Genomic DNA, 21,748 nt, shown 5'->3' on the forward strand with positions numbered 1-21,748 from the left:
ACATGGCTACTCCACCGAATTTAAAGAAAATCCCCGTGGGGTAAGTCACAAACTCAGAAACGCCCCGGGGGTAATCTTGAGGGTTTGGAAACTTGGCACCTAGTCCAAAAATTGCCCAGCGGCAAGCCTCTAAGCACTAAGGGGGGGCCAAAGAAAGGTCATAGCCCCGCAGGTATGACGGTCACGGCCGGATCATGCGTTTGTCCAGCAATTTAGGAGACTTCCCGTCAAACGACGCGGCAAAGCTGGCAGAGAACATGGTTCGATACGGTTCTAGGGGCTTGGCGGTCGACTCGCAACCAGCGCAGACTGACTTTGAAGTCAAGCGATAGAGCTCATCCCTGTTCTTTCTTGTCGGTCGTGTGATGAGGGATTGGCTCTCGGAGCCCCGCCGACGGTGCTCAAGCCGTCCAAGCGTAGACGGGGAAAGGGTTTCCCTGTTCTCAGCTAGTGCCGATAGGTCATCGCTTTTGGCTTGAGCGGGCCAGCACCCGGACGCCTTCCCGTGAGCCTGTTTCATCCTGTGTGGTGTCGGCCCATATCTATAGAGAGATGTCGGCATGGCCGAGATGGCGAGCAATGGCACCTCCCGAGCGTAGAACAGGGTGACACGGTATACTTCGGATCGGCAAAACGTGGAGACCCGCACTGGTCTTTCCCCCACGCGACGCTCGTAACTTATCCTCGGCACGTCTAGCCTCTCAGGATCCTGGACGCCGAACCCCGGGCACAAAGTTTTCAACCCTTGCAGCATGGATCACATTGCCGGGCATCGGTCTTGCCTCATCGTGGTTTGCTGCCACGGGATCTATCTGGGAGGCCCCAACCGGGGCCATTCCGACAATGAATGGTCCGCTCTATATCCCCCGGATCGACCCCTGGTCGAATGTCAATTGATGAGGTGCAGGTTAATAGAGTCCTTCCAAAAGGGAGAAACCGACACTTTCATGAAACATGCCAAGGCCGCAGTGGAATTACTGGTTGATTCTCCCGGTGGATGGCTGGTGTTTTCGGGGTGGGCTTTCCGAATTACTACCGTTAGGGTCTAGATGCAACGCTAAAACTACAGACAGCGGTCCCACTAAACGACCCCGGACAGAACTCTCCGAGGCACAGTCATACTTCGTAAGATACCATGGATGGCACAGATGGAGCCTGGGTGTACTGACTTGACGGACAGAACCTGGTCAGAGACAATGATTTCTTCAACATGGCTCACCAGATCGACACCGAGAGGATCATCATAGAGCCTCGTGCGACAGACTCTTATCAGAATGTCTTATTCTCGCTGCTGGAATTTCGCTTGTGCACAGGATATTACCCAGACTCTGTCGCCGTCTTCACGCACAAGTTCAAGTCGACGCGGTTCTTGGAATACCATTTCCCTGCCATTGGATTACTGTCTAACTTACCAGCTGCTGTGACGGATGGAAGCCGAGACGCTGAGGTGTGGGGCTTCGATCCTCCAGAGCATGTCACATCGCAAGAATCATTAATCAAGGGTGAGGCCTTGAGAGGAATTGGACTGTGGAAGAAAGATCTATACGGAGTCGGGGATGAACTCGCCAGTAAACGGAAGGTCAGAGGTTGGAAGCCTGGTATGGAGCGCGTCTTCCTCAACCGAGGGTTGGAGAAAGTCGTGGAGCAACTGGTTTGCTGGAATGGCGGGGCAGGAAACGAGTGGTTCCCGCGGATTACGGAATTGCCCTGGTTTTACAGAAACAAAGAACAATCGTGACAACCATGACTGTAGATATCATGCAGTATTCATTAGACATCATATCTCGGGTGATAAAATTGACAATCGCCATCCCCTCAGAACGCCAATGCATAGAATAATTTCTCATATCCGATCATAACAAGCACCATGTGCTTAGTCTGCCAGTCGGTAGCTGACGAGGGTACCGACACGGTGGTTGTTGGTGCTGAAGCTGCGCAGCTGAACCTTCTCCGCGTTCTTGATCTCCTTTGCGTCACTGTCGCCCCATTCGACCGGCACTTCTGAATCGGCATCGGCGTAGACGAGGACGTTGAAGGTGCAGTCTCCATCGAGAACGGGGAGGAAGGTAACGGAGGCGGTAATTTGACGGAAGATGGCTTGGATTTCTTCTTGGATCTCCTTTTCAGTCTTTTCAGTGAGCTCTTCCGCTTGCGAGGCCGCGTCTCTGAGCATTGCAAATAGTCGGTCAGCCAAGTCTTTGTGCATCAAACCCTCTGGGAATCTGGGTACTCACCCAGGAGCTGCATTCTCCTTATCACCAGCTTTGCGAGCACTTGAGCTCTTGGAAGATTTGAATATCTCAACCTATACGGCAACCACTGTCAGAAAAGCGCGACCTTAGAACGAGAAGACAGAACATACATCGAACTGCCAGCGCTCCACGTGCTCGCCAGTCTCTTTATCGGTGATCACGACCACAAGCTTTGAGATCTTCCCGCCAACCATCCACCTGTTCAATTGTGACATGATCTTCTTGATGTAGGCTTTCACCTGGTCATCGGCCGACACTATTGTGGGTCAGATGGGTGATACGCGGCAGAAGCAGAGGGTCGGGGCCGAGGAACGAACCGAGCATGTTGAGACCATACTTCTTGACACTGGTAATTGTCAGTCTTCCTCTCAATATCATCTGCCAAATGCCGAGTGGGGTGCCGGGCTGGACTTACGTTGTGAAATCATCGGGAGGGTAAACACCACGTTGGAAGCTAAGTAGTAATTGCGATGAGCCCCAGTCTTTGGAAATGTTCCAGGGTAAACTCACAGGATGGAATTGATCGAGTATTCAAACTGCGTCTCCATTAGCACACAAGCTCAACATTTCAATGTGGGGGGTGGGGGGGGACGACTCACGAACTCAGACACAAGCTTAGCCGATCCTGGTAGCCTGTAAGCTTGGGATATCACGAGAAAAGCAATTGTCACTGACCTCTGATGGCAAGCTTGTGCACCTTGGATTTATCTTTGGTGTCCGGCATTGGGTGTGGTTGAAGAAAAAAGAGGGAGGCCGAGGTTTGTTTATGTCGATAGTCGCCGCAGCGATCGGAGTCACCGCCCGCGAGCCCGTTTTTTTTCTCCGCAGGCCCCGTTCGGAGCGAAGTCAAGTCACCTTCTCGAATTGCTCGTGCTCGTAGAACAACCACAGGGACTACCCTTGTCCATGTCACCGCGAGAATCCTGATGCGGGGATGTCTGCATTTAGCCCGATGGCTGAGCGCAGCGCCGTATTCCCCGGCTGCGAGCCTCAAGTCGTCGGCTGGCTTCCCTTCCCAATTTAATTACCTCCGATCCTTCACAACCTCTACAGCATGGAGCGCAGCTCGGTCCAAAGCAAGCGCGCCTGACAAAGATCTCGAATCACGAATTGCAGCCATTCCCATTGAACGGTACCGCAACTTCTGCATTGTCGCACATGTCGACCATGGCAAGAGCACATTATCCGATCGGCTGCTCGAGCTTACTGGCACGATCAAGCCCGGAATGAATAAGCAGGTGTTGGACAAGCTTGATGTTGAGCGAGAGCGAGGGATTACAGTCAAGGCGCAGACGTGTACGATGATATACAACCATGAGGGCGAAGACTATTTGTTACATTTGGTGGATACCCCAGGGCACGTTGATTTCCGTGCGGAGGTGTCGCGCAGTTATGCAAGCTGTGGAGGAGCCTTGCTCTTGGTTGATGCCAGTCAGGGTATTCAGGCGCAGACGGTCGCCAACTTCTACTTGGCCTTCGCACAGGGTCTCGAATTGATACCCGTCATTAACAAGGTGGACTTGCCTTCAGCAGATCCGGAGCGGGCTCTGGAACAGATGAAAAGCACATTCGAGTTGGAATCCGAGAATGCGGTCTTAGTCTCGGCCAAAACTGGCCTGAACGTTGCGGCTATTCTTCCAACAGTTGTTGAGAAGATTCCTGCGTACGTGGATTGTATCTCCTTTGGTACTTTGGACCTTTGCTAACATCTAAACAGTCCCATTGGTGACACTCAGAAGCCCCTCCGTATGTTGCTCGTCGATTCATGGTATGATTCCTACAAAGGTGTCATTCTTCTGGTGCGCGTTTTCGATGGCGAGGTGCGCGCAGGTCAGCAGCTCATCTCGTTTGCCACGGGTCTCAAGTACTACGTGGGCGAGGTCGGAATCATGTATCCACTCGAAACCGCTCAAACCGTTCTGCGTGCAGGCCAGGTCGGTTACATCTACTTCAACCCCGGTATGAAACGAAGCAAGGAAGCCAAGATCGGAGACACTTTCGCCAGGGTTGGCCAGGAAAAGGATGTCGAGCCACTCCCTGGGTTCATCGAGCCCAAGTCCATGGTCTTCGTGGCAGTGTACCCGGTGAATGCTGACCATTTCGAGCATCTGGAAGATAGTATCAACCAGCTCATGCTGAACGATCGAAGTATCACGGTTCAAAAGGAGTCTTCTGAGGCTTTGGGTGCAGGGTTCCGAATGGGTTTCTTGGGCACTCTTCACTGTTCAGTGTTTGAAGATCGCCTGAAGCAGGAGCATGGCGCCAGTATTATCATCACCCCGCCCTCCGTTCCGGTCAAGGTTGTGTGGAAAGACGGAACCGAGGAAATCATAACCAATCCAGCCAAATTTCCCGATGACGATAGTGTGCGTCTCAAGGTCCAAGAGGTTCAGGAGCCTTATGTGTTGGCCACGTTGACCTTCCCTGACGAGTATCTCGGGAAGGTTATTGAGCTTTGTGAAGCTAACCGGGGTGAGCAAGAAAGTATTGAATACTTTACCTCCAGTCAGGTTATTATGAAGTATCAGCTACCCTTGGCGCATCTGGTTGATGACTTCTTCGGCAAGCTCAAAGGAGGCACCAAAGGCTACGCCAGTCTTGATTATGAAGAGTCGGCCTGGCGAGCGGGCAATATTGTCAAGCTGCAGCTCCTGGTCAACAAAGTGCCAGTGGACGCTGTGTCACGACTGATGCACATGAGCCAGGTCGCTCGGCAGGGCAGAATATGGGTCACCAAATTCAAAGAGCACGTCGATCGACAGCTATTTGAGATCATCATCCAGGCTGCTGTTGGCAAAAAGATTATTGCCCGTGAAACCATCAAGCCATACCGCAAGGACGTTCTGGCTAAGCTGCACGCCGCTGATGTGAGTCGGCGACGAAAGCTGCTGGAGAAGCAGAAAGAAGGCCGCAAGAAGCTCAAGGCCGTCGGAAATGTGGTGATTGAACACAAGGCATTCCAGGCCTTCCTAGCCAAATAATTGTATCATAAACAAAATATACTATTCTGTACAATACCGAGACTTGCAGCTACTTCGAACTTCACCTTACACCTATACATGTCCTCCAAGCGGTGAGAGCTTCGCCGGCAGAAAAAAAAGTTCGTGGCCGACCCCGCCGTTTATTCTTCTTCTCTTTCTCGTCTCATCGCCAAACGTTACCTCATTACTTGTCACGGAGAAAATTCAGGTTTTTGGAGGATTCGTCTACAGACAAGGACCACGGTCCTCAATCTTTGATCGTCCCTCATCTCCCGAATCGCGGTAATTTGGCAGCTCGACAGCCGCCCGTGCCGATCGCGTTAGCTTGAGTCACCTTGCCATGTTCTGCACTTGACAACGGCGCGATGCAGCCTCCAGAGGGAGCACAGACTGATCTGGGCAAGGCCCAGGTCATCGATCGTGTTCCTAAAGTCATAAAGGAACTGAAGTTCGGTGTACTGTAAGGGCGTCTTTTGTTCCATTTCCATGACTCACCTGCAATGTCGTGGCGCAAAGTCAGTCGCTAACTCGCGTTTGCTTTTTTTAGGACAAACGATGATATTGTTGGTCAAGCTGTGGTGGAGGTCTCCGACAGGAAATTTTTCGACCTCGAACATGACCGCGCTGTAGTTGCTCATGGTCCTCTCGATGCGCGCATGGGTATCTCGAACAAGACTTCTGAATGCAAAACGTGTGGACTCCATTTGAAAGAGTGTAACGGCCATTTTGGGCATGTCAGATTGGTTCTACCCGCTTTCCACGTCGGTTATTTCAAGCGCGTTATTGGTATCCTCCAGGAAATTTGCAAAGAATGCTCGCACATTCTCCTTCCGGAGGCAGAGCGGCGGTCCTTCCTGCGTGAAATGCGCCGCCCAGGTCTGGACAACTTAAGACGGACACAAATCGCCAAGCGGATCAACGAACGTTGCCGGAAAACTCGAGTATGCGACCACTGTGGTGCGATCAACGGAGTGGTGAAAAAGGCCGGTACGAGCGCTCTCAAAATCACCCACGATAAGTTCCGCGCCTTCAACGCTTCGACTTCTGTCAAGAAGATTCCTCCGCTCAGCAAAACAGCTTTCGACGACACCTTTGCCGAGGCTAGGCACTCCAACTCCGAGGTTGAGAAGCATTTCAAGAAAGCACAGGACGACATGAATGCCTTGCGTGTGCTCAAGCTCTTCAAGAAGATCTCTGATACCGACTGTGAACTTATGGCTTTGGATCCGAAAGAAGCGCGCCCGGAGATGTTCCTTTGGCAATTCATCCCTGCCCCTCCCGTCTGTATTCGCCCATCTGTAGGACAAGACGCCGCTTCAACAGAAGATGATCTTACTGCGAAGCTGGGTGATATCGTTCAGAGTAACATTAACCTCAAGAACGCTCTGCTGAAGGGTGCCCCCGTTCAAACAATCATGGAATGCTGGGACTACATGCAGCTTCAGATTGCCGTTTACATCAACAGCGACGTACCAGGTCTGAACAAAGCAGATCTGGGAAAGCCTATTCGAGGCTTCGTTCAGCGACTCAAGGGTAAACAGGGTCGATTCCGTGGTAACTTGTCTGGAAAGCGTGTCGACTTCTCTGGCCGTACAGTCATTTCCCCGACCCGAACTTGAGGGTCGATGAGGTTGCAGTTCCAGAGCTGGTTGCAAAGAACATGACCTATCCTGAGCGCGTGACCCGATATAATAAGGAAAAGTTGCAGGAGCGTGTGCGGAATGGACAGAAGAAATGGCCGGGAGCGAACTACCTATACAAGAAGGGTTCCAACTTCAGGACCATGTTGAAGTATGGTAACTTGAAGCACATTGCCAACGACCTGCAAGAGGGCGACTTGGTTGAGCGTCATATTGAGGACGGCGATATTGTGCTCTTCAACCGACAACCTTCTCTTCACAAGCTCAGTATTCTATCTCATTTTGCCAGAGTCCGACCTCACCGAACTTTCCGGCTCAATGAATGTGTTTGCAACCCTTACAATGCTGATTTCGATGGAGATGAGATGAACCTGCACGTCCCGCAGACAGAAGAAGCCAGAGCCGAGGCCATGGAGTTGATGGGAGTAAAGAACAACTTGGCCACTCCCAAGAACGGAGAGCCCATTATTTCCGCTATTCAGGATTTCATCAGTGCTGCTTTCCTGTTAAGTAGCAAAGATAACTTCTTTGACCGTGCCTCCTTCTGTCAGATTTGTCTCTACATGCTGGGTCCTGAAACACCGTTTGATCTTCCTCCCCCTTCAGTCGTCAAGCCACAGATGCTCTGGACAGGCAAGCAGGTTTTCAACATCATGATGCACCCCAACAAGAGCGACCCTGTCTTGGTCAACCTCGATGCTCAATGTCGTCAATTCAAGATGCCCAAGGACGGCCGACCCAAAGACCTGGATCCACATGATGCTTGGCTGGTCATTCGCAACTCGGAGATCATGTGTGGTGTGATGGATAAGTCTACTATTGGTTCCGGAAAGAAAGACAATGTGTTCTACATTATGCTTCGTGATTACGGGCCTGCAGCGGCCGCCGAGGGCATGAACCGTCTTTCTAAGCTGTCTGCTAGATGGTTTACCAACATGGGCTTCTCTATTGGTATTGGAGATGTCTATCCTAGTGAAAGGCTGGTTCAGTCCAAGAATGACCTGGTGGAAAGCGCTTACGCAGCTTGTGACGAAGTCATCGCCAAATACAAGGCTGGTACTTTGGAGAAGTACCCTGGCTGTGACGAATTGCAGACGATGGAGAACCAGCTTTCTGGAATTCTCAGTAAAGTTCGTCAGCAAGCTGGTGACGAGTGCATTGACCAGCTCAGCAAATACAACTCGCCTTTGATCATGGCCACGTCCGGATCCAAGGGCTCCAGCATCAACGTGTCCCAGATGGTTGCTCTTGTCGGTCAACAAATTATTGGTGGTCAGCGTGTTCAGGACGGTTTCCAGGATCGTACCTTGCCTCATTTCCCCAAGAACGCCCGTCAGCCTCCTTCGAAGGGTTTCGTTAGAAACAGTTTCTTTTCTGGTCTCGAGCCCACTGAATTTATTTTCCACGCCATGTCTGGTCGTGAAGGTCTGGTCGATACCGCGGTGAAGACTGCCGAAACCGGTTACATGTCTCGTCGGTTGATGAAGTCTCTTGAAGATTTGTCTACGCAGTATGACGACACCGTGCGCAACTCATCGTCTGCAATTGTGCAATTCCAGTATGGTGATGATAAGTTGGACCCGGTCGACATGGAAGGCAAAGCCAAGCCGGTCCACTTCGACCGCACCTTCATCCACTGTGAGGCTACCACCTACAACAACGACGAGCGAAGCTTGTTGCCTGCTGAAATCATGGAGGTCTGTCAGGAGATGCTCGGAAAAGAACGTGCCAAGTTGGCCCGCAAGGACCTGCTGGGCAACGAGCTTGGCTACATGGACCGGAGCGATCATGGCATTGACCAATTCGAGAGTGCCCGTGACTTCCTGGACTCGATTGAACACTACGTGTCTACCAAAGCCGACAAGCTTGTCTCTCGTGGTGGTGACATTGACCCATCGGACCAGAGAAGCCGGCAGGGCTTGGACCACACTGGAAAGCTGACAGAAAAGACCCTGAGGGCGTTCATTCTTGAGTGCTTGCTGAAGTACAAGAAGGCACAGGTTGAACCGGGCCATGCCGTCGGTGCGGTCGGTGCTCAGTCTATCGGTGAGCCCGGTACGCAGATGACACTCAAAACTTTCCATTTCGCTGGTGTCGCCGGTATGAGTATCACCCAAGGTGTGCCCCGTATCAAGGAAATTATCAACGCTTCACGAGAGATTAGTACGCCTGTCGTTGCTTGTGATCTTGTCACCAAGGACAGCATCGTTGCGGCGCGTATTGTGAAGGGACGTATCGAAAAAGACCTATCTTCGTGATGTGATCAAGTACATCAATGAGAGGTGGTCTGGCGATGAGGCATCCCTCAAAGTCCGGATCAACTGGGATACGATCAACCAACTGCAGCTTGAGCTCGATATGCAAAAGATCCTTGCCGCTATCAAGAGCCACAAGCGCTTCAAGGGCGAGGATCTGAAATTCCGAACCACGCGGCGCTCGATTGAGGTCATCATCGATCTCGATCCGACCAGCAAGCAAGGCCTGTCCAAGACGGAGATTGCCGCTACCAGCATCGATCCCTTCCTGCGTCTCAAGCACTTGAAGCGCATGCTGCCCAACATTCAGATTTTGGGTCACCCTCTGGCCCACCGGGCCATTATCCGGACGGATGAAACCTCTACTACCAACACCCTGCTTGTGGAAGGCTACGGTCTGCGCGCCTGCATGAACACGATGGGTGTCAACGGTCTTCAGACCACGACCAACAATGTCATGGAGGCACGCGAAGTTCTCGGCATCGAAGCCGCCCGCAGCACGATTGTCACCGAAATCAGTGAAGTCATGAAGGACATGGACATTGATCCTCGCCACATGCAGCTTCTCGCTGACGTGATGACCTACAAGGGTGAGGTGCTTGGTATCACTCGATTCGGTCTGGCCAAGATGCGTGACAGTGTGCTCCAACTGGCCTCCTTCGAGAAGACGGCCGATCACCTGTTCGACGCCGGTGGTGCCGGCCGCACTGATCTGATCGAGGGTGTCTCCGAGTGCATTATTATGGGCAAAACCGTGGGCCTGGGAACCGGTGCCATGGAGGTCGCGCGCAAACTGAACTTTTACGAAGGACAGATTGGCCCACGCAAGACTACCTTTGAGGACGCCTGGTCGGAGTTATGCGAAGCTCCCGTGACGAGGCGGACCAAGAGAAAGGTCCGGCAAGATTAATCCTTTTCCCGATCTTCCCTCTGCATTTCCCTCGGCGTTTTGACTTCTCTTGTGTCTTTTCTATTTTGTGCTTGACCGTGACCGTTTCGGGGCACCCATTTTCTGTACATGTACTCCACCGGAGCTTGTGACTTTCCGTGCACGTTAGCGATCGTGATGATTGAATGGACGAGTTCTATCTCTTTCCGCACAGTTTCTTTTTCGTAGATGTGTATCGTACCATTCACCGTCAGATTTCACACCTCCACCTCGACTCTTGACGCGGTGAATTGATCTCTCAGGTGTCTCCCGACGATGGGGGTTGTCTTACGGGGATTCTCTGTCGATCTGGACCATAGCACCTCCAGAGTCACTAGTCAAGTTAAATTCAGATTCATGCATAGGTCTCGGATCACATCCCCACTTATCCCTAGAAATCGGGCCGACAACCTTCGTCCAAGTCTTTAGATGCTCATATGTAGCATGAGCCACGAAGATGTCCCCGACACACTCTCCCTCCTCTCGAGCCGCTCCCCGGCTGCTTCCAGTGCAGTCACACCTCTCCACGATCGGGGAGAAAGAATCCGCCCTTGCGCGCACCGCCAAGGTCCAACACACCCGGGGGGCAAGAGTCAACGCTCAGACCCGTTCCATCACGGTGCCTCCACGCCGTTTTCTTTGTTTCGAGAGTTTTCCCTTAACCCGATCGAGGCACGCCACCGTTGAGCCAGATGAAGTTGGCCGGTTTGGGAAAACGAGGCAATGGGGTTTCTTTGTTCTTAGTCCCGGGGCACACTCGAGGGACTGTCCCCTCTAAGTACAGGCCCGTCTGCGCTCTTGAAACCTCCCATATCCTCTCCCCGATGCTCCCCGGTGATCCCCGACTGAACTATGGATTGCAAGTCCCGACCTTTCAAGCGCGACAGTCGCACGAGGGCTCCGACCGCATGTCAAACATGCCGCCTACGCAAGACGCGGTGCAACAATGGACGTCCCATCTGTAGCTACTGTGCGCTGCAGGGGTGGACTGCATCTATCCCGACACTTCATCACGAGTAGCGTAAGTGGTGGGCTTGTTTTTTCTCCGTGTTTGTCTAAATCAGCGTGAGACTGAGACTAAGACTAAGACTAAGACTGAGACTGAGACTGAAACCATGTTCCATTAGACCCGGTCTAGAATCAGCCAACGCCGAGATTCTTCAGCGCCTGCACCAGATTACGTCTATGCTCGAGGAAATCAAACAAGACAATGAATCCACCATCTCGTCCAGTCGATCTCTTCAAGGCTCCTTTTTCGACTCGACCATGCCCCATTCGAGCCCCGTCGCCGACTCCGTCCAAGGAAAACAGACACTTCGGGGACACAATGCCGAGCAAGTCTACAGCCACGATCCACTGACTTTGTATGCAGCCAATTCTCCGGAATGTATGCTTCGCTGGCCCGTTTTTCAAATGGTGGTCACTGATGCAGAGAAGCACATTCGGTCGTTTCTCCTCGACTCCTTGGATAGCCAAGCTCAGTCCAAATTCTCATTGCTGCGTCCGGCAGGCACTGGGTCATTCCTGGAGGATATCCAGATTCTCGTTCGAAAGTATCTTCATTTGGTCCATCGCCGGAATCCCGTAGTTGATGCCGAGAAACTCGAGCGCTATGCCCGCGAGGTGACAGTGCAGGGGCTTGGATGGGACGGACCGTCGTGCCAAGTGGTGCGTGTTCTAATACACTGCCAATCCGTCAATTAGTTGTCGCACGCTAACTGTGCCACTAGTTGCTTGCATGCGCTCTGGGCTGTTGCACATCCGACTACGTGCCACATAATACCCCGGAAGATCTAGATCGGCTTCAGAAGCCGCCGTCGTGCGATGCTAGTATCGAACTCGCCGAAGCTTACTTCCATGCTGCCAAGCAGAGGCTAGGCTTTTTACATACGTCTCCCACCGACATACAATGTTTCTTGCTTGCAGGTTTCTATCATAGACATGCCATGCGCCCTTTACAGGCCTGGTTCTGCTTTCAGCAAGCCTCCTGCCGACTAGAAGTGAGATTGCGGTCCTTGTGTCGAGAACAGTGGACTGCCGACGTCAACTATCACAACCTCGAATCCCGACTTTACTGGTCGTGCATTCAAGCTGAACAGTGAGTGCTTAATTTTCTCATTTGCTCAAACTCTTTTCATTCATCAACGGATCCTAAGACTTACAGTGAAATGCAATCTGAGCTCCCTCTCTGGAGCAGTGGTCTCGAAAACCTGGGATACGCAGACCCGTTCCCCAAATTCCCAAAGACTACCAGCAACTCACCAGATAGCATGGTAGACGATGTGATCTCAACAATGCCATCGCCCGAAATTAGCAGTACCGATGAGGAAAAGGGATGGCGATTCTATATCGGCTCGATCTGCAATCGCCGAACAGTCAACGACATGCTGGAGGATATGTGGCGGTCCGGCGAGCAGGCCTGGATCACCAATATCACCAGCATTGTCGAAAAGACAAGACAAGCTGAGAGTGTAGTATTCAACTGGTACGTCTAGTCATTTTCCATTTTCCATTTTCCATTTTTTCAAAATCTGGTCCAATTAGACTATTTCACTCACCAGCATCCAGGTACCAAATGTCAAAAGCCGGACTCCCTAATCCAGAACAACAGAACCAAGACCTCGAGTCGCTAATGCGAGGCCGTCTGTACTTCTGTCTCGAGAAAATTTACCGTCCCATCTTCTACCTCGCCCTGCACTATCCATCCCTACCGGCCTACATCCAGAACGACGAAATCTTTAGCACGATTTTCGACCAAGCCCAAAAAGCCCTGGATAATTGCGTCCGCCTCATTCCACGACTATGGTACAATTGGCGCCATGAGTGGATCTGGAACTGCATGCGCATTACCTTTAGCGCTGCAATCCAGATCATGGCTGCGGTTTTGAGTAAAAAGCAGAGTGCTCCGAATCCGTCCCGGTGGACTCTCAATCTGCCTTATAATTGGCCGGCGCTGGTCAGATTGTCAATTCGAACGTTGAAGCTTTGGGAGAAGGAGTCCATTGATTTGGAGATCATGCGGTCTACGCTCGAGAGGATGTATCAGGGAACTTGTCGCTTGGCTGCCGTGAGATCAGAGTTGTATTCATTGTGATGTCCACTGGGTTTTGAAAATGATTCCTTAGTTTTTTGGGGGGGGTGGAAATTCGGGCTCCTTGACTTATGTCTAGTCGATTTAAGGGAAGCGTTTTGCGTCCGTTGCTCCGTCCCCGTCCAGGAGAAGCGACTGGAAAATCTTACGTCGATCGAATCGAATCCGAGTAAATCAGGTGATGATCTTCAGCATTGAGACTCCATTGCAAGAAGATAAAATATCCTAATGTACATTTCTCATCCCACTCATGCGCCATCAGATGATCACCACGTCCCAAAATGCAAGCCTGGATACGCCAAACCGACGAAGGCAACCAGATCATTTCTAGACGTCAGGATGGAAGAGGTTTGAAAGAAAAATGCAGGGAGAGAGGAAACGCCCTTGTCCACAGGGTAATGATGCAATGTTGAGGTCTTGAGTTGCACAGGTACCTTCTCAACGCCATGTAATCTCCGCCCAGAAGTATGCGATGCATCGCCATGACAAGATATGAAAAGTAAAGAACAAGATACAAGAATTAATGGGTGCAAAAAACAGGGAGGGGGGAAAGGTAAGGGTGTCGTGGCGCATATTAGAGTAAGGAGTCCAGTGGAAGATGTTTCTTTGTCTTCCAGAAAGTGAATTAGCTGTCGTGGCGAAAGGTGCAGTTTTCACCTTTTCTGCACTTGCCTTCGGCCCAAAACCTGCACGGGACCAATCCGACTTTATACGGTTTGGAGTCGCCTTGTTTGGTGCGCTTGCCTCGGCTCCAGGAGTCTTCGTACTGGCTGGTCTCGCGCATTCGCTTGCGCTCTGGATCTTCGAAGCTGTTGAGGTCTTGAGGACCACCTGCTTGCTGCTGGTTTTGTCCAGCGAACTGAGTGAACATGGCGCCGAGGTTTGGCGCCATACTTGCTTGTGTTTGTTGAGGTTGGGCAAATGCTGCTGCAGGGTTCTGGAACTGTTTCATGACGTTAAGAATCTGGGCGAAGTCTACACCGCCAGCGACCGGCGCTTGGGGTGCCGTCTGGGTGATTGGAATTTGGGGAGGCTGCATAACAGGCTGAGTCTGCTGTTGACGGAACATGCTGATCGTTCGTTCCAAGTCAGACATCGGGGGTTGCTGAGGCTGCGGGGGAGGAGTAGACTGCGACTGCTGTCCAGTGTGGATCATCTTGAGCAGATTGGAAATGTCGAAGGTGCCAGCCGGAGCGGCGTTCGGCTGCCCAGGGGCCGCTGCAGGAGTGGCAGGTTTCGGGTTCATGTAAGAGAAGTACCGCTCCTGTCGAGCTTTGATGTGGTCTGGGACTTCTCCGAACGGAACCTCCTCCAGAACGATCTCTTCGGCTTCCGGGGCAGGAGGTTCTTTGGGCGAGGGTGGAACATCCGCGGGAGAAGTATAGAATACCATGAGGGTAGTTGACTCACGGTGCTCTTGGGCCGCTTTCTCTGGACTGGAAGGTTGTTGTTCACCTCCGCGCTTGATGAAATTCGCACTCTTTTGCTCCTCAGATTCGATGATGACCTCGGAAAGACCACTGTACTCATTGAGAGTGGTCTCTCGAATTCCGCCGAGATCTTCTTCTTCAAGCTCATCCATGTCTTTGTGAAGCTTAAGAACACTTCCCTCTCCCTTGACATCCCCCATGCCACGCATGGAGCCATCACCAGGCCCGAGCTCTTCGTCCGGGTCGTGAGTAAAGAGTCGCACTTCGGTGAGCGAGTCGTCGGACTTCCAGGTAACGCGCAATTTGCGTCGCGCCTCCTTTCGCAGTCTCTTTTCACGCTCTTCTTCTGTCTCCGGTGGCCTGTCTTCAGCAGGTTTCGCAACGACGACCTCCTTGGGTTTGCTGAGATCGGCCATAATGTCACCGAAGGAGAATGCAGGCTTGGGGGGCGGAGGTGCCGGTTTCTCCTGGTTATCTGCAGGCTTCGCAGCCGCTTGCGCAGCCGCTCTCTCTGCATTTGTAGTTCCCGGTCTCTTGGAGGCAGAACTCAAGGCACCAAAGAGACTTGATGGCTTGGGAGCGACAATATTGGCTCTCGGCCGCGGAGCTGCTGCGTTGACTGGTTTTCCATTTAAAGCGCCCGCTTTAGTCAACCCATTGGCGGCTGTAGAAGGCTTCCCTGCATTGGAGCCAACAACCATTCTCTTCGTAGCAGGTGGGTGGTTACTTTCGCCTTCACGGGGACGCTTGGCCCCCGCGAGTTCTGCTGAAGGAGAATCTGCACCAGACCCTTTGGACGAAGGATCTTCTTTACCAGACTGCTGTTTCCGCTTTGTGGAGGCTACGGCATTTTCCTGAATCTTTTGTGCAAGTTCCTTGACTGATGGTCCGCCTTTCTTAATAAATCTGGGAAGCAACTTGGCAATGTTTGTCTTTTGAAGGAGTTCTTCGTCGACAGTAACGAATCGTACAAGAAGCTTAATGATGTCAGTTGGACTGAGAACTTCGAGGAATGGGGTTGCTTACTTTCAAGATGTTGACCGTCAAAGAGCCCTCAAAGTCTGCGGCCTGGAAACGGTCTACTAGAAACGAGTAGAAGATCGACAAAGCCAATGGATGCTCACCCAACCTAGGAGAGACAAGAGTTAGCAATTGGATAGGATATACGTGGAATGAAGGGATCACATGAAGTGACTGGGATTCATGGAGCAGGGACGAGTTGATCTTAAACGCCTTGGTAGTCTGATAGATGGCTTTTCACGGCACATCGGGAATGATCTAATAGTTGAAGGCTTTAGGCTATGCCAGAAGTTACCCTTATGGCTCTGGTTCAGACATCAATTGTGTTGAACCTAGAGCCATGAAGAGTGCTCTTGATTCAGCCAAGATTAAGACTCATTTCATGATCACAGAGGCTTTACACTGGTGAAGTTCTCATTTGGTTCCGACATCTATGGCCACGATAACCACGTAGAAAGGGAGTAAAAGGGGTGTGGAAAGGGTTTCAAAAGAGGGGATTCATACTTCTCAACGATGGTGGGATGCCCAACGGTCAGGGCAGTATCCACAATTTTATCCATAATGCGGCGTTGCAAAGCCACTGACTCCTTCAGCTGGGCTGCCTTGGCGTTATCCCCTTGATTTTCTGCCAGCTTCATAGCCTGTACTTGATCCTTCCAGGCGTCTCGTAGCACTTTGATGACGTCTTTGAACGCGACCAGGGCTCCTTTCACTTTATCCGCGGAGGGCCACTTGTTCCGCGGTGACCACACGGCCTTCATAGAATCATATATACCTGCTTCGACTGGGTCACTTGGGCGATTGGGTGGGAGAGGGGATGCTTCGTCAGGAGCTTCGATCTCAAGCTTCGAATCATCGGAGCTGTCACTGTCCGCCTGATTTTGGACTTTCTTCTGTGTCTTGGGTCCTGTCTTTTTGGCTGCCGGTTTCTTGGTCGACTTCTTCGCTGTGATGACCACTTCGGGTTGAGGGAGCCCAGTGGCCCTATTATATCCTGTGGACTTTGTAAGCATGATATCAAACAATTATGGGGTGAGCATACCAGAAGTTGGTCCTGCATTTACGGGTGTTGTGCCGAACTGTGGCTGTTGCAAAGAGAGCCCATTTTGATAGAAATCGAACGCCTCTCGCTCGGCGTGTTGAAACTCAGGAGCTCCGTACAGACTGCTGGGTTGGATGTGGGATGGTGGGCGGGATATTTGTGGATCGGGGTTTGGAAAGACGGCTCCCGGGTCGATGTGCTGCTGCACACGGGGTTGAAGGTTGGAGAAATCGTCGGTGAGATCAATGGAATAGGAAGCCTGGGGAAACCCGGAAGAAATTGGGAATTGAGAGATGGTGTGTTGCGACTGTTGTTGGGGCGGACGTCCCGAGAAGGAATCCTGGGGGTAGTATTGTTGGTAGTTTAATGAGGGAAAAGTCGAGCTCTCCGTAGCGTTCGTCATAGCCCGCGAGTCGAAAGTCATCTGATCTTGATGGTACTGTGGTGTGTGCTGAGAGTGAGAGACCGGGGCTTGTTGGTGAGACTGGTATTGTGAGGAAACTGAATAACCTCGCGCCGGAGCCTGTAGCGGGTTGGCCTGCCAAGATTCAGGGATGTATAAGGCATGATTGGATTCGGTCGGGGCCAAATGACTTTGCTGCCGCTGCTGCTGCTGCTGCGACTGAGACTGCTGAGGATTTTGGAAAATATGGTGATCCCAAGTCATCCCCATGGGAGCTTGTGTGGACTGCCCTTGTGGTTGCTGGAGCTGGAGCTGCGGGTCGTAGATCGGATCCAGGCTATTCCAATAATCAGGCGGTATTGATTCATGGCCTGTACCATGTGGAAGACCCTGCAAAGGGTTTTGAGCGGAGGATTGCTCCATGCCTGGTCTCACCCCCCCAACAATCAACAATCAACAAGCAAGATCACTCGATCACTCTCGACGCGTTTAAGCTACTGTCTGGTCACGTGCGCTTCTCACCGCCTGCTGTTTGTGGATCGGAGATCGGAGTTTGAAATTCGACCGGATCCGGGTGGGGTAGAGAGTTCTGATTGGCTGGGGACCTTGAAGCTGAAGAAAATCGATTTTGAATAAGAATCACGCAAATCAAGTACAGCTAGGCAGAGGATGGAGACGTCTATTGACGATGAATGCTCCCGTACCTGACGAATATGAAAATTCTTCCTGCGAGATGCACGGATGTTTTAATAGGTTGCCTCAGGCACCAATCTGGGATGCGAGTGACGCGAGTTGGCGTCTCCCTGATCGTGTAGACCTTTTAATATGCCGGCTTTGCTGCAAGCGTAATACGCCGCAAATTTGATATCAATCACAGAGCCGGGATCTTCGTGGATCTTCCTGGTCTCCAGTCTTTCCTCACTTGTATTCTCTCTCTGACTTCAAAGTGTCCCTGCAGAAGCTTTCTGGCTTCTCTCTGTGCTTTAAGCTTTAAGCCTCCTGAGAAAGAGAAGAGAAACAGCTCCTATACAAAGAGCCACTCTAGCATAATAGCCATTCGCTTTACGAAGAAACGAGGGGATGGAAGATGGGGGATGGGGGATGGGGGAAAGGGGGAAAGGGGGAAAGTGATGTTGGATGGAAGATGGAGGGAGAGAGGTGAGGTGGAAGGAGGAAAAGCTGTTGGCGCTGGGCGGTTGCCTGTATCCGTTGTAACAGATGTAACGTCTCCGTACCGCTGTTGGTTGTGAGAAGGAAGCGATAAATGACAGTACGGTGGTAACAGAAACACTGCCTTGGATTGCATGTGATCTTCCGCCTTTGAACGGTTTGCATACCTTACGTCAGCCGCAGTGCGAGAGACGGTGTCAACACTGAGCATCCTAGTCTCCCCGTACTTCCTTGTGGGCAGGTACATGTGCTGAAGCTGCTGCGAAAAAAAGAGTGTATCCTCGAATTATATCTGAGGCGTCTGCTCTGTCATGGCGCATCCGATGTCCCTCCGAGACCGCCAGGTCGGTACGTGAATGCCATGCTCCCCCGCGGCGATTGCCCCGGACTGACCGATCACTATAGCTTCCATTCAGAAGCTTCTTAATTTGAACCATGACCCTCGTCCCGCCGATGAGGCTTCTCACGATTCGTCCATCCATGGTGGTCTGGTCTCTCACTTTACCCCAATCTTGAATGAAGATGGCGACCCCATCTGGAAGGTCCTGGTCTTTGATGGCATGGGCCGCGATGTCATCAGCAGTGTCCTTCGAGTCAATGACCTCCGCGCCTGGGGTATCACGATTCATCTGTAAGGTTCAAAGCTCTGGTCTTCACATTGATTCGAGGAGACCGCTAACAGTATCCCGGTGTATAGAAGCCTTCATTCTCAAAGATATCCCATTCCTGACGTTCCCGTTGTCTACTTGGTGGAGCCGAATGCTGCGAATATCCAGGCGATCACGCGCGATCTCTCCCAGGGCCTTTACTCTCCAGCCTACATCAACTTCCTCTCCTCCGTCCCCGCCCCCTTCTCGAGGACTTTGCTTCTCAAATTGCCATTTCTGGCGCATCAGAAAATATTGCTCAAGTGTTTGATCAATATCTCAACTTCATTGTGGCCGAGCCGGATCTTTTCAGCTTAGGCCTTGGAAATGATGCATACTACAAGATCAACAGCCCGAAAACGAACGATGAGGATCTGGACGCAATCGTGGATAAGGTGGTGAGTGGTCTGTTCAGCGTGAGCGTCACAATGGGTTAGTTGGTTCCTCTGTGCAATGTATCAAGATCTAACGAGAGCGCAGGTGCCATTCCTATCATTCGATGCCCGAAGGGTGGAGCCGCGGAGTTGATTGCAACCAAGCTGGACCGGAAACTGCGTGACCACATTCTCAACTCCAAAGACAACTTGTTCTCAGGCAGCCAGAAGGCCTTGCCTGGGGTTCCCTCGGCTCGTCCTGTTTTGATCATCATGGACCGGAACGTCGACTTGGTTCCCATGCTTTCACACTCCTGGACATACCAGTCCCTCGTACAGGACGTACTTCAAATGCGCTTGAATCGTATTACTTTGGACACGGACGAGCAGGACTCGGGCAAGGTCACCAAGAAGTCATACGATTTGAACAGCAGCGACTTCTTTTGGCAGCGAAATGCCGGAGCGCCCTTCCCTCAGGTGGCCGAGGATATCGATGCTGAGTTGACACGGTACAAGGAGGACGCAAACGAAATTACGAAGAAGACAGGCGCTTCCTCGATTGAAGATCTCCAAAATGATACCAGTGCCTCCGCACAGCATTTGAAGGCTGCCATCACCCTGCTTCCGGAGCTGCGTGAGCGCAAATCCGTTCTCGATATGCACATGAATATCGCCACTGCCCTTCTCAAGGGCATCAAAGACCGTCAGCTGGACAACTTCTTCGAGCTGGAGGAGAATATTGTCAAGCAGTCCAAGGCACAGCTACTTGAGCTGATCAATGATCCTACCAAGGGTAGCAACCCGCAGGACAAGCTGCGCCTTTTCATCATCTGGTTCCTTAGCACAGAATCTGAGCTGAGCCGCACTGAGATGACTCAATTCGAAGAGGCGCTGACCAAGGCCGGCGTCACAGACGTCTCTCCTCTATTTTATGTGCGCCAGGTCCGCGAGATCACCCGCATGACCATGATGACCACGGCAGCTCCCGAACAGCAATCCAACGACATCTTCCGTGGGTTCTCCTCACTCTCCAACCGTCTTACGGACAGGATCGCCTCCGGCGCCCTCGGTGCCAATTTCGACTCACTCATTTCCGGGGTCAAGAACTTTTTGCCTGCGAATAAGGATCTTACCGTGACCAAGATCACTGAATCTATCATGGATCCCTCTGCTGCATCCAGCTCCGCCATCGCGAAGACAGAAAATTACCTATACTTCGACCCTCGCAGCGCCAATGCCCGCGGCGCCATGCCTCCCGCCTCTGCATCAAGAAACCAGCAGATGCCCGGCACCATGGGTAGTGTAGGCCCCGGCACCGGCGCCAGCTTCGGCCAGCGCCGCCAGGCCTTCAACGAAGCGATTGTCTTCACAGTCGGTGGTGGCAGCATGGACGAGTATGGTAACTTGCAGGATTGGGTGCACCGAACAAGCGGCCAGACTGGACCCGACGGCAACCCATCGGCCAACCGCGCATCGGCTGGTGGCCGCCGCCGCGTTGTCTACGGAAGTACAGACTTGATGAATGCTAGTGAATTCCTGTCGGACTCTTTGGCCCCGCTGGGTCGGGAGAGTTGAATATGAATAACCAGTTTGCAGATGGGCAAGATTGGATGAGCTAAACTTTGTGGCTGTAAAACATATTTATAATTCAAGCACTTTGCACATCTCGAATGTGTTCTTCAGGTCTCGTACTGCCTCAAAAATCTCATTGAGATCCGACATGCGAGGAGCAGATTTGCAGTGAGAAATTATAGGCTTTCCCGAAATGGTCTTGTTGTTCTCCTAATCTCTGTTACATGGCACCATTCTGGACCCAAGAATGAACGTACGATTAAGTCCGGTACGCCATCATTGTTGAGCATTGTCTGTAGCATTTGGTCGCATGTGTTGGACCTCCGCGAAACAATTGGTTGGCTTTCGAAGAGCGTGGCAAGATCAAGCTGCACTCAATCTCTCTCTTGCCACATTGAGCACTTTTCGCGAAAGCTCCAAGGTACGCTCATTTGCATCCTTGACGTTCTCGATCTATTGTCTCGGTTTTGTAAGTGAGTGGGGCCTCATCTCTTCATAACATTAAATGCAAACATGTAAAAGTCGCTGATGACAATAGAGCGATCGGTACTTGCTTTCTTGATGAATATTTCAATCCTGTTCAAACAATGATGACATTTAAGTATCTGGAATAGTCTCTATCCTCTCTTTCTCAATTGTAGATGTATATGAGAGTTGCTGATGTGGATCCCCCAACCTTCAGCTTGGCATCATCCGCCTCCCGAGAAGATGGTCTGGAACTCGTTCCCCGAAAGTCGATTTATTAAGGGTCCAACCGTGTTTCGAGGTCACCTTTTTCTTCGTCATTCTAATTATCCACTTTGCCTCATAGTTCACAATTCGATATCTTGTAATGTGATGTCAGACAAAGTCATACTCGTGATATCAACGCCACACAAACTAATATAAGACTCGACATGCGGTGCTCGTCTCCTACATTCATGATCAGACTTTCCGTATTTCC

At 51.6% G+C, this 21,748-nt stretch overlaps 7 protein-coding genes across 7 annotated transcripts; 5 read left to right on the forward strand and 2 right to left on the reverse strand.

Annotated features, from left to right (window-relative positions):
* Nucleotides 1-752: 752 nt before the first annotated feature.
* Nucleotides 753-1,738, forward strand: N7477_007108 (DUF218 domain protein; the record flags this gene model as incomplete). The annotated part of the gene is made up of 3 exons (XM_056968771.1): nucleotides 753-1,015; nucleotides 1,074-1,125; nucleotides 1,181-1,738. 3 exons carry the CDS (start codon nucleotides 753-755, stop codon nucleotides 1,736-1,738), a joined length of 873 nt encoding a protein of 290 aa, XP_056821567.1.
* A 135-nt stretch (nucleotides 1,739-1,873) lies between these two features.
* On the reverse strand, nucleotides 1,874-2,976 carry N7477_007109 (spindle checkpoint protein MAD2; the record flags this gene model as incomplete). The annotated part of the gene is made up of 8 exons (XM_056968772.1): nucleotides 1,874-2,165; nucleotides 2,235-2,305; nucleotides 2,363-2,508; nucleotides 2,570-2,598; nucleotides 2,668-2,706; nucleotides 2,763-2,788; nucleotides 2,852-2,877; nucleotides 2,928-2,976. 8 exons carry the CDS (start codon nucleotides 2,974-2,976, stop codon nucleotides 1,874-1,876), a joined length of 678 nt encoding a protein of 225 aa, XP_056821568.1.
* A 202-nt stretch (nucleotides 2,977-3,178) lies between these two features.
* Nucleotides 3,179-5,233, forward strand: N7477_007110 (GTPase GUF1; the record flags this gene model as incomplete). The annotated part of the gene is made up of 2 exons (XM_056968773.1): nucleotides 3,179-3,915; nucleotides 3,970-5,233. The coding sequence occupies 2 exons, from the start codon at nucleotides 3,179-3,181 to the stop codon at nucleotides 5,231-5,233; spliced, it is 2,001 nt and encodes a 666-aa protein (XP_056821569.1).
* A 365-nt stretch (nucleotides 5,234-5,598) lies between these two features.
* On the forward strand, nucleotides 5,599-10,038 carry N7477_007111 (DNA-directed RNA polymerase III core subunit RPO31; the record flags this gene model as incomplete). The annotated part of the gene is made up of 4 exons (XM_056968774.1): nucleotides 5,599-5,693; nucleotides 5,781-6,823; nucleotides 6,871-9,095; nucleotides 9,142-10,038. The coding sequence occupies 4 exons, from the start codon at nucleotides 5,599-5,601 to the stop codon at nucleotides 10,036-10,038; spliced, it is 4,260 nt and encodes a 1,419-aa protein (XP_056821570.1).
* Nucleotides 10,039-10,880: 842 nt separating this feature from the next.
* On the forward strand, nucleotides 10,881-13,150 carry N7477_007112 (fungal specific transcription factor domain-containing protein; the record flags this gene model as incomplete). Its single annotated transcript, XM_056968775.1, has 5 exons — nucleotides 10,881-11,017; nucleotides 11,184-11,724; nucleotides 11,787-12,154; nucleotides 12,221-12,541; nucleotides 12,625-13,150. The coding sequence occupies 5 exons, from the start codon at nucleotides 10,881-10,883 to the stop codon at nucleotides 13,148-13,150; spliced, it is 1,893 nt and encodes a 630-aa protein (XP_056821571.1).
* A 622-nt stretch (nucleotides 13,151-13,772) lies between these two features.
* On the reverse strand, nucleotides 13,773-17,465 carry N7477_007113 (uncharacterized protein; the record flags this gene model as incomplete). Its single annotated transcript, XM_056968776.1, has 4 exons — nucleotides 13,773-15,554; nucleotides 15,604-15,706; nucleotides 16,102-16,591; nucleotides 16,640-17,465. The coding sequence occupies 4 exons, from the start codon at nucleotides 17,463-17,465 to the stop codon at nucleotides 13,773-13,775; spliced, it is 3,201 nt and encodes a 1,066-aa protein (XP_056821572.1).
* Nucleotides 17,466-18,535: 1,070 nt separating this feature from the next.
* Nucleotides 18,536-20,808, forward strand: sly1 (syntaxin-binding protein; the record flags this gene model as incomplete). Its single annotated transcript, XM_056968777.1, has 5 exons — nucleotides 18,536-18,560; nucleotides 18,618-18,843; nucleotides 18,910-19,122; nucleotides 19,173-19,291; nucleotides 19,340-20,808. The coding sequence occupies 5 exons, from the start codon at nucleotides 18,536-18,538 to the stop codon at nucleotides 20,806-20,808; spliced, it is 2,052 nt and encodes a 683-aa protein (XP_056821573.1).
* Nucleotides 20,809-21,748: the final 940 nt, after the last annotated feature.

Source organism: Penicillium maclennaniae, assembly GCF_028827695.1.
Source record: "Penicillium maclennaniae strain IBT 15551 chromosome Unknown utg000006l:1.0-2513246.0:1.0-2515036.0, whole genome shotgun sequence".
In the NCBI taxonomy this organism is placed as follows: Eukaryota; Fungi; Ascomycota; class Eurotiomycetes; order Eurotiales; family Aspergillaceae; genus Penicillium; species Penicillium maclennaniae.